General features: G+C 33.8%; 3 protein-coding genes across 3 annotated transcripts; 2 read left to right on the top strand and 1 right to left on the bottom strand.

The window, feature by feature from the left end:
- Positions 1 to 1,697: 1,697 nt before the first annotated feature.
- LOC141621922 (ribosome-inactivating protein saporin-7-like) lies at positions 1,698 to 3,153 on the bottom strand. The gene has a single exon (XM_074438050.1). The coding sequence runs from the start codon at positions 2,930 to 2,932 to the stop codon at positions 2,225 to 2,227; it is 708 nt and encodes a 235-aa protein (XP_074294151.1). The 5' UTR covers positions 2,933 to 3,153; the 3' UTR covers positions 1,698 to 2,224.
- Positions 3,154 to 7,300: 4,147 nt separating this feature from the next.
- Positions 7,301 to 9,425, top strand: LOC141620444 (protein FAR1-RELATED SEQUENCE 5-like). The gene is made up of 2 exons (XM_074437313.1): positions 7,301 to 7,394; positions 8,149 to 9,425. The coding sequence occupies exons 1-2, from the start codon at positions 7,301 to 7,303 to the stop codon at positions 9,423 to 9,425; spliced, it is 1,371 nt and encodes a 456-aa protein (XP_074293414.1).
- Positions 9,426 to 9,606: 181 nt separating this feature from the next.
- LOC141620443 (uncharacterized) lies at positions 9,607 to 10,347 on the top strand. Its single transcript, XM_074437312.1, has 2 exons — positions 9,607 to 9,934; positions 10,055 to 10,347. Exons 1-2 carry the CDS (start codon positions 9,607 to 9,609, stop codon positions 10,345 to 10,347), a joined length of 621 nt encoding a protein of 206 aa, XP_074293413.1.
- Positions 10,348 to 10,822: the final 475 nt, after the last annotated feature.

Raw genomic sequence — 10,822 nt, 5'->3', positions numbered from 1 at the left:
TACCATGCCTTAGTTTGGCAAACCCTCATTGGGAAAAAATAGTAGAAACTGATGCTTCAGACATTGGTTATGGAGGGATTCTTAAACAAATAGATCCTAATAATAAACAAGAATTTTTAGTCCGTTTTTACTCAGGAAAATGGAACTCTGCACAATCTAATTATGCAACGGTTGCTAAAGAAGTTTTAGCCATAGTCAGATGTGTTTTAAAATTTCAAAATGATTTATATAACCAAAAATTTACGATAAGAACTGATTGTAGTTCTGCGAAATTTATGTTTCAAAAAGATTTTAAACATGATGTTTCCAAACAAATGTTTGCAAGGTGGCAAGCTCATTTAGCCCCTTTTGATTTTGAAATACATTATAAAAAAGGATCTGATAATCATCTCCCTGATTTCTTAACAAGGGAGTATCTAACTCTATAAGAGTTTGTTAATTGTTTCCTGGGTGGTTTTTATTCCACTATTTTCCCTTTGTCTTTTGATTTGGCATTTTTGACCCTGTTGTTGATTATTTCTTCTTCTATTAAAAGTTGGACTTCTGTTTCTTCTTCCATTTCTTGAGCATCTTGAAGAAGTTCAAATTTATTCTTGCTATTGGATGCTGTTGATTTTGTCATTGATACATCACTTGTCTGGGATTTATTATAGCAAGAATAAATTTGAACTTCTTCAAGATGCTCAAGAAATGGAAGAAGAAACAGAAGTCCAACTTTTAATAGAAGAAGAAATAATCAACAACAGGGTCAAAAATGCCAAATCAAAAGACAAAGGGAAAATAGTGGAATAAAAACCACCCAGGAAACACGCATGCAATGACGCATGATAAGCATGGACAATAATGGGCACTAATAACAGTTCCCGCACTAATTTTTGCAATAGTTTTTTAACACTAATAAAGTGTTTTGTAATAGTTGTGAATAGCTTTTATTTTTTGCCTATATAAACGGGCAAATGTTTTAGTTAGAGGCAGGCTTCTCCTACCCCTCTCTCTTAGCTCTCTCTCTCTCCCCCTTGTAAATCTTCTTTCTTATAAATAAAATCTCGTCAACCGTACCTCTTCTATACTGAGCACAATCTAAGTTTGTAAGTTTTTCTTGTTTTTATTTTTATTGTTTTAAATTTATTTTAATTTACTCTAAGGATGAGCCTAATAGGCTAAATCCTTTGTTGAATTATGACGACACTTGATTAAGTTATATATTAAACCATGGATGTGTTATTATTTTAAGATGGTTTTATTACCTATCAACATAAAATAAGAAGGTTTAGTGAGGGTACACATTTTGTTCAAACTGAATTGATAACTGCGGAAGGAGAGACACCGTTTTGCCGTTATGCCGTGGATAGGCGCTAGGCGTTTTTGTCATCTCCGTACGATTACGATTCAGATTAAACAGTTTCGTGGTAATATCCCAATCACTTATAATGAGCACTTGGGTGTGCGTCCTCGTTCTTATACTATGTTGGTACAGTAAAAAGATCCGCATAATTTGGTATATATATATATATATATATATATATATAGAGGCGGGATCTCGTGAGTTTGGTTCTTACGGTGAGTTGTGAGTTTTGAAAATCTCAGCCATAGGATCAAGATAAATCAACGGTTGAGATTGATTCACAAAATAAAATAAAAGTCCGCTACTCTCTGCAAAAGACAAAAGTCACTGGTAACCTGACTAACCTCCTAACAAATCCATTAAAGATAAGGTTATGACTTATCTACCTAACCTCTCCCAAAATATCTACAGAATACGATTATACTTTAAATTCGCACAAGGAAAATGCCGTAACTTGTAAGATTAATGAGTTTCGTATTTTTTTGTTGATGAAATGCTAATTTGTTACCATGTGATCGCAAATGTTATGTGTTTCTTTTTCGGGCTATATATATTCGTGATTGATTTCGGGGCGGAGTTTGGATGTAGCTTTTGATTGGAATTGGTGTGCTCAGAATTCCTTATCAAGGACCACTGGATTTGGCACCACGGGGCTGTTGTTTTAGCTGTTTAATTGGTGGTTAATGAAGTGACGGAGGGCAGCCATGGTGGCTTGGTTTCGATTCCGAGTTCGAGACGAGGAGTTGGTGGCTGTTTGTCTAAGAAATATGGGATGTTCATAACGATGGAATTGATTTGTAATCTTCCGATTTCTGCTGTGTTCGATCGATTTTTTTCAGATCTCTTACTTTTGATTCAATATTTTTTTGTTGAAAGAGTTTATTTCAATTTGTTGATAATATTATCCTCAGAAGACGACTCCGACACAGCATTTCCGAGATGCTTCAGTAGTCCCATATCAAGTTCCGTCGCTTTGCTCACTGTCCAAGTTGTCTTTACCTCCGGAGACTTCAACACAAGCGATGGCGAGAATACTCCATTCTTAGAACCTTTAATTGCTGCCGAAATCTTGTCCCAGTTCCTCTCCAATATAAGAACCTTATCATCGGGATTAAATCCGTTCGGAAAATTATTCAGTACCATTTTCTCAATATACCTAAATCGTGCTGCCTCAGAAATCATTTGAATAGCAACCATCATAAACTTAGCTTCAGCTTGCACCTGACGCGCCTTCCCATTTACCGCATTAAGGTAAGTAACAAGCTTGCCTATCCCTAACCCAGCTTGTTTTCTAGTCGCTTTGGCCGCCTTTTCAAGCGATGCATAATTTTCGGCGTACTCTATTATTTTTTGCTGATTTGCAGCACCCTTTGCCTCCGGGAAAAGTTTGTCTAATTGAGCCGAAGTAATTTGACCATTGAAATAATATGCTCGATTTATGTTTTTATCGTTCTTAGCCAGTAGCCCAACGACATACAAGTCGCTGCGTTTAAGGGCAAGAGACACAGTTCCTGTAGCAACTGTGAGGTCGATCCTAAGATATGTGGCAGTGGGTGCTCCTATTACGGGTACACCACAATTTTTCATCAGCTTGCATTTCAATCACATGTTATTTTGTTCTTACCTTTTGCTCAAAAAATCTTAGAAAGTTTATTCATTGACAAGAGTGAGTATTGAGTTTGATAGAGTAAATCAAGACTCTCACGTTAATGTACTCGTGTACTTAGAGCCAAGTGTCACAGCGAAAATTTGGTGGTTCTCAAAATCTACAAGTTCCAACTGTTGGCTAATGTTATCCCCGAATCCAATGTTCCATTGAATGAGTTATTTCTCAATTTCCTGTTTTAGGAATAATAGATATGAAGATTTGAGTGTCTTTTGCTTTCGGAAATGGGTTTGGCAGGCGATGGTCCAGTCTAAAATAAGGTTCCAATAATCTTGGTAGCACATTAACACGTGGTAAAAAAAGAGAAAAAAAATCAAAGTATTAAAAAAAATCAAAGTGACACTGAAAAACATCACAATAACAATAACACCAGCACAATAACACGTGGTAAAAAAAAGTAAAAAAAACCAAAGTAGTAAAAAAAATAAGTGACACCAGAATAACATCACAATAACAGCAGAATAACAGTAGAATAACAGCACAATAACACGTGCTTAAAAAAAAAAGAAAAAGAAAATCAAAGTTGTAAAAAAAATCAAAGTGGCACCGGAATAACATCACAATAACACCAGAATAACAGCACAATAACAACAGAATAACGGTAGAATAACAACAAAATAACACCAGAATAACAATACCACTAGAATAACAGCACAATAACACGTGGTAAAATATAGTAAAAAAATCAAAATAGTAAGAAAAAATCAAAGTGACACCGGAATAACATCACAATAACAGTAGAATAACAGCACAATAAAACGTGGTAAAAAAACGAAAAAAATAATCCTAAGTCGTAAAAAAAATCAAAGTGGCACCAGAATAACATCACAATAATACCAGAATAACAGCACAATAACATGCGGTAAAAAAGAGTAAAAAAATCAAAGTAGTAAAAAAAATCAAAGTAGTAAAAAAATCAAAGTGACACCGGAATAACATCACAATAACAGCAGAATAACAATAGAATAACAGCACAATAACACGTGATAAAAAAATAAAAAAAATCAAAGTCGTAAAAAAAAGTCAAAGTAACAGCAGAATAACATCACAATAACAACGGAATAACAATAACAGCACAATAACATGTGGTAAAAAAAAAAGAGAAAAAAAATCAAAGTAAAAAAAAGCACAATAACAGCATAATAACATGAGGTAAAAAATAAAAGTAAAAAAAATTCAAGTAAAAAAAATCCGTTACAAAAAGAAAAAGAAAAAAAGGTAACATAATGAGAAAATTAGAGAAAAACATAAGAGAAAAAAAATCAAAGTTGTAAAAAAAACATAATAACAGAGGTAAAAAAAAGAAGATAAAAAAATTAAAGTAAAAAAAAAGAGTAGCACTAGAAAAAAGAGAAAATAAGTAAATAAGAGGGATTTTATATGATAGGTAAGATTAGATCTTGGTCATTCATCTCTAATATAATCTAGTGGTTGAGATTCCCCCAACTCACAACTCACCATAAGAACCAAAATCACCAAATCCAATCTATATATATATATATATATATATATATCATACTGTGAAAATAATGATATAAACTCTTAAGAACTCTCCAAAACAATACTTAAGAGACTCAATAGGTTTTTTGTTCGTATATAGGTTCCAATGATGACTCCTATTTATAATCATAGGATCACCCACCTTATCTTAATCTTTCGATGTGAGAACAATTCTATAATTTATACATATTATAATCACCACACTAACATTGTTTTTCAATGTGGGATATATAACATATTAAGAAGTACAGCATCTTTAATATGTGCAAATCATATGAAATCTATACTCTAATAAAAGCATTTTTCACCACGAATCTAATTATATTATTTTCATAATTTTTATAACGACATTTTTTTGCCAAATGAAATGTCAAAATTTTGATATAAAAATTAGAAAATTCTCATGAATATAAAATAGGAAATATAGATATTATAATAATTAAAAGATTCTCCACTTTATTTTTTTATGTGGAAAATATTATTTATGAAACTTTCCTAAATTAATTTTTGATGATATGGACGCTCTAGAATCGCTCGAAAAAACTCTTATATATATATATATATATATATATATATATATATATATATATATATATATATATATATATATATATATATATATATATATATATATATATATATATATATAAAGAGAGAGAGAGAGAGAGAGAGAGAGAGAGAGAGAGAGTTCAAATGAGTCCACCTAAAATGGTGAGTCCATGAGTTCTAATCTTGGCCATTGATCTTTTAAGATTGATATTTGAGATTTGAAACTTTTAAATTGTAACTTTAATGTTGTACAAGTGTAACTTTAATTTATAAATGTAACTTTAATTCTTTATGATTGTAACTTTAATATTTTAGTGTCATTTTATTTAAAAAAATTAAAATTTATATTATAAATCTAATTTTAAATATATAAATTTTATTTTTATGTATAACTTTAGTGTTTTACGAATAAAACTTTAATGCTAAAAATTAAAACTTTAAAATTTTTATACAATTTCTAATATAAAAAATTGAATTTATTTAATTTTACTAATTTATAAATGTAACTTTAATGTTTTACGAGTGAAACTTTAATGCTAAAAATTGAAACTTTAATTTTTTTGGGACATTTTTTAATATAAAAATTTGATTTTATTTAATTTTACCGATTTATAAATAAAACTTTAATATTTTACGAGTGAAACTTTAATGCTAAAAATTAAAACTTTAATGTTTTAAGTTTGTAACTTTAGTCATAATTTTTAAATTGTTATTTACGTTCTGATATTTTACAGTAAAACTTTAATGCTAAAAATTGAAACTTTAATGTTTTAAGTTTGTAACTTTAGTCATAATTTTTGAAACGTTATTTTTTAGGATTATAAAATTAAAATAATTTAAATTTATGTATTTTAAGTCTTGGACAAGTATAATAAGTCAATATTAGAACGTAACTTTAGTCCATATTAGCGTAAATTTAGTCCATATGCGTTGTAACTTTAGTCCAAGCCGCTGAAACTTTATATTAAAAACCACCCACAACCACCACTACCTTCACCAACAACCATGACGTCCCTTGCAACCGCCACCACCACGCGCCCACCATCGCCAAAAAAAAAAAAAAAAAAAAAAAAAACGACATCACCATGCCCACAAAAAACCACCATCTACAATAACAACCATAGATCTGAACAGGTAAAAGAAAAAAAAAAGAGAGAGAGAAAGTAGATAGGCCGCAGTCACACGCATCTCCAACCACCACCAACAAAAATTTTCTCAGATCTGAAAAAAAGAAAAAAGAAAGAAAGAAAGGATGTAGGCGGCGGGTGGTGGCCGAGGGAGGCAGAAGAGGGGAGGAGGAAGGCAGCCTCGGGACAACTTTCTCAGATCTGAAAAATAGAAAAAAAAAAAAAAGAATGGATGGAGGTGGCGGGTGGTGGCCGAGGGAGGCAGAAGAGGGGAGGAGGAAGGCGGCTTCGTCTGGTAGCCGAGGGAGGCAGGAGACAGGCGGAGAAGAGAACGGTGGTGGCGGCGGCATCGTTAGAAGGGGCGTGGTGGCGGCGGCGTTAGAAGAGGCGGTGGTGGCGGGTTGGGAGGAGGAGGTGAAGGGAGATTTAGAGAGAAAAGTGGAAGTGAGGGAGTTAGGTGAGTGAATGAATGAAATTAGGGTTTGGTGGGTTTTATATGCACTTTTATTTTCAGATATAATCTTAGCCATTGATTTTGTTATAATCTAATGGCTAGGATTAGGACTCATGGGACTCACCTATACTAAGGGACTCACTTGATCCCATTTATATATATATATATATATATATATATATATATATATATATATATATATATATATATATATATATATATATATATATATATATATATATATATATATATATATATAGAGGCGGGATCCGGTGAGAACGATCACTCGGTGCAAACGGTGAGAACGACCTACAATAGTAATTTAATCAAAAAATCACGCGTGATTTCGAAAAAAGCTAGCACACAGCTAAACCCGACTGTTTGACCAAAAAATCCAAAAAATCTCTTTCTCTCTCTACTTTCCAAAACTTTTCCCCCAAATCTAATCAAATATTTTCCGCGAAAACACAGAAATTCCGCGAAAAACACACAGACTATAGCCGCCAAAATCGACGAAATTGATCGTAATAAATCGCGTTGATCATCTAATTGATGTACTGATATAATATTTTTCTGATTGATTTGGTGTGATTGATGCATTAACAATCGATTTTGTGATTTCGATTGGCATTCCAGAATTATTTCAATCGTAGAAAATTATGGATGTTGAGGGTTCTAGCGATTTGGGGGAACATACTGATGCGATTGTTCCAGCTGTTAGCAATGATATCGTGCAGTCACCATCTCATCTAGGTATGTACATCTGAAAATCAGATGAGATGAGTCTTTTATATAAATCGTTACAATAAAATCGTCTGATTGATGTATCTATTGATCATTTTGATGCGTATTCATACTAATTTAAACATATGAAGACAAATTATTACGATTGCTGCACGTGTATCGTTAGCCTGATTGGTATTATAAATTGATGAGTCTGATGGATATGAACAGTTATCTTACCGGTCTGGTTAGTGTATGTGATATGCAGTTTGTTTTAGAGTTGATTATTACACTTGCTGATCATATTTCTTATGCACGCTATACAGTATTCTGTTTGTTTCAATATCATGAATATTAGTATAATTGATGTAATTGCCTTATATGGAAAAACGTGCCTGGTAGAAGAACGAAACCGCCCTTTATAGACCAACGTATATGAAAGACATGTATATTAGTATAGTTGATGCGTTTGTGTTTTGTCAGCAGCGTATCTAGAATTATAATTAAGGGATATACCGATTCGTGTCATAATAAACATTTGACTTTCTTCCTGTGACGAAATTATAAGACATGATTAATGTATCTTGACGTCTACGTTAAGTAGACAGTAATGAAAAATACGAAATTTCAGCGATCAGGCACAACTTTCTGAGATAATTTCTGTGGTTTTTTGTTTTCTAATTGATTTTGTGCTTTTGACTAAATTAGCGTACCTGAAAATTATATTTGTTGTGCATTAGTTATTTGAGCTTGCTGCTTATACCCATACTGTTCTACTGTGTAGCGTGCATAGATGCAGGCTCACCAATCATTGAGACAAACCCGAAGGAAAGAATACCCGTATGTGCGCCAGAATTGAAGCCTGTTTTGGGTATGATCTTTGATAAACTAGATGATGGGCTAGAATTCTATAAGGCTTATGCTGCTAATTCTGGTTTTAAAATGAGGAAGTCGACGCAACGAAACATAGATGGGGTTGTCATGACTAAGTACTGTGTGTGCAGTAAAGCTGGAGAAAGTAAGCCTAGAGGGAAGGTAAAAAAGAGACAGAGAACTAGAATTTTATGTAATGCAAAGATTTTTTTTCGAAGAAATGAAAAAGGACAATATGTGATTGTTGACTTTCATGAAGGACACACCCACCTCCTCTCAACACCAAACACCGTGGTGCATTTGAATGAGTCACGAGAATTAACCCTTATACATAAATCCATGATTGTTGAGAATTCTAAGGTGAATAAAGGGCCTGTGCAAAGCTTTAGGATGTTCAAAGAGTACGTGAAAGGGTATCAAAATGTAGGGGCATCACTTGAGGACTTCAAAAATTTTTGGAGGGATGTGAAAAAATTTATTAAAGGGTATGACGCGCAAATGATGATTGAAAATTTCATGCACAAAAAAGCCATGTGTAGTTCGTACTACTTTGATTTTGATGTTGACGATCGTGGTCGACTATCTAGGGTTTGTTGGTTTGACCCTATAGCTATAAAGAATTACAGTCATTTTGGTGATATTACGTCTTTTGACACGACGTTTAATATGAACACGTATAAAATGATATTTGCCCCTTTCACGGGGGTTGATCATCACAAAAAATGCGTGTCATTTGGAGCAGGACTTATAAGGAAAGAGACTGATGAGGATTTCGTATGGTTGTTTCAGAATTTTCTAAGTGCAATGAGCAATAAGTATCCTGTATGCATAATTACTGATCAAGATAGGGGCATAAGATCAGGGGTTAAAACAGTGTTCGGGGACAAAACTCAGCACAGATATTGCATGTGGCATATCATGAAAAAGCTGCCAGATAAGATCGGAACTACGCTATATCGGGAAACTAACTTCATGAAAGAGTTGTGCTCCTGTGTTTGGGCAGAAGATATCGAACCGTCTGAGTTTGAGGAACGGTGGTGCTCAGTTATATCTTCATACGGGCTGACCGGCAATGAATGGTTAGATACCATGTTTGACAAAAGGGCTTATTGGATCCCAAAGATATTTCGGGATTTATTTATGGGTGGACTAATGAGAACCACGTCCAGTGTCCGAGTCCGAGAATAGCTTTTTCGGAAATTTCATGAACCCACACTTAACTTTGGTTGAGTTTCTTATGAGGTATGAGAGTGCTATGGATGCTCAAATGATGGAAACAATCCAAATTAATAGCCGAGTCAAAAACTCCTTCCCGATCTAGAGACGCCTCACCCTTTGGAAAAACACGCTCGAGGTCTACACCCCAGTGATGTTTTCTGAATTTAAAAACGAGTGGGTGGCTGCTTGTTTCACCTGTGGTGTTAAAATATTAGGGGTTACTACCAGTGACAGCATCCCCATTATTGATCGTGAAAAAGACAAGGTTTACTATGTTATCTTTATCTCTGACGAAATGAAAGTGAACTCGCACCGTAAAAAGTTCGAGAGACATGGAATTTTGTGCTGTCATGCGCTTTACGTGTTGAAAGAACAAGGCCTTGACAATGTTCCGAACAATGATCTGTTAAGTCGGTGGAGCAAATTGGCAACATGTCAACCGATTTGTAATAATGTGCCACATACTTTAATTGAAGATTGTAACTCATTAGATGTTAGACGGCACAAAATTGGTACCTTATGGTCCGAGGTGTTCTCGTGTGTGACGCTCATTTGAACAAAAACTGAGTATGTTGACGAATTGTCGGGAATTTTGAAAGATTTTAAAGACAAGATAAGCGCACAAACCAGTACGTCAGAATGTAGTAGTAGTAGTACCACGGGTGATAGGCTGAGAAAGAAGAATAGGGAACTTGAGATGCTCTTAGGAACAAAAATACCAAAGGAAGTGGTTGTCTTACCTCCTATTCAAATCAAAACAAAAGGGTCTGGAAAAAGAATGATGTCCCAAAAGGAAAAAGCTACAAAAGAACAGAAGAAAGCGACCAGGAAATGCAATGCTTGCGGAGAGTTAGGATTCCATGATAGTCGGAATTGTCCTGGGAGAGTATGATTCCATGATACAGGTACGCTATTAATTTTGGTGCATTCATTATTAGAGAATACTGGTGCAGATTGAATTTGTTTAGTTGGTGCTTCATTAAGGGATATTATTGTTGTATCTAATCAAATTTGTAAATCAGTTAATGTTTTATAGCATTTTTTCGTTTCAGGAATGAACAACGAAAAGAGTTGCGGATCACATACCCAAATATAATGAATAATGGCGGGAGGAATTGAGACTTCATTTTTGATCTGTTATATGGGATTTTTGAACATTTTTTTCTTTTTGATCTTTTTTTTTTTTTTTTGCCTTTGTGTGCCTTTGTGGGATTATATGTGCATCTGGCAAGGCTGGAAGTGTATCTGTCAGAATTGTGAATGGAAACACTTGTTACATCATATACAAGTGAAAGTTTATGGAAGGCTTGCGTTCTAGATATTAAGAGCTAATGAATCTGCTCATTTTTTGATATGTGAAATGGTAA

This window comes from Silene latifolia, chromosome X (assembly GCF_048544455.1).
Source record: "Silene latifolia isolate original U9 population chromosome X, ASM4854445v1, whole genome shotgun sequence".
Classification (NCBI taxonomy): Eukaryota; Viridiplantae; Streptophyta; class Magnoliopsida; order Caryophyllales; family Caryophyllaceae; genus Silene; species Silene latifolia.
Note: the sequence above shows the minus strand (reverse complement) of the source record. Positions and strands in the feature narration are given on the sequence as shown.

What these genes read in the sequence shown, in the direction of transcription:
- LOC141621922 (XM_074438050.1), bottom strand. Translation starts at nt 2,932, where the DNA reads ATGAAAAATTGTGGTGTACCCGTAATAGGAGCACCCACTGCCACATAT.
- LOC141620444 (XM_074437313.1), top strand. Translation starts at nt 7,301, where the DNA reads ATGGATGTTGAGGGTTCTAGCGATTTGGGGGAACATACTGATGCGATT. An exon ending in GCAGTCACCATCTCATCTAG is followed by an intron (nt 7,395 to 8,148) that starts GTATGTACATCT and finishes TCTACTGTGTAG; the next exon opens with CGTGCATAGATGCAGGCTCA.
- LOC141620443 (XM_074437312.1), top strand. Translation starts at nt 9,607, where the DNA reads ATGTTTTCTGAATTTAAAAACGAGTGGGTGGCTGCTTGTTTCACCTGT. An exon ending in ACATACTTTAATTGAAGATT is followed by an intron (nt 9,935 to 10,054) that starts GTAACTCATTAG and finishes GAATTTTGAAAG; the next exon opens with ATTTTAAAGACAAGATAAGC.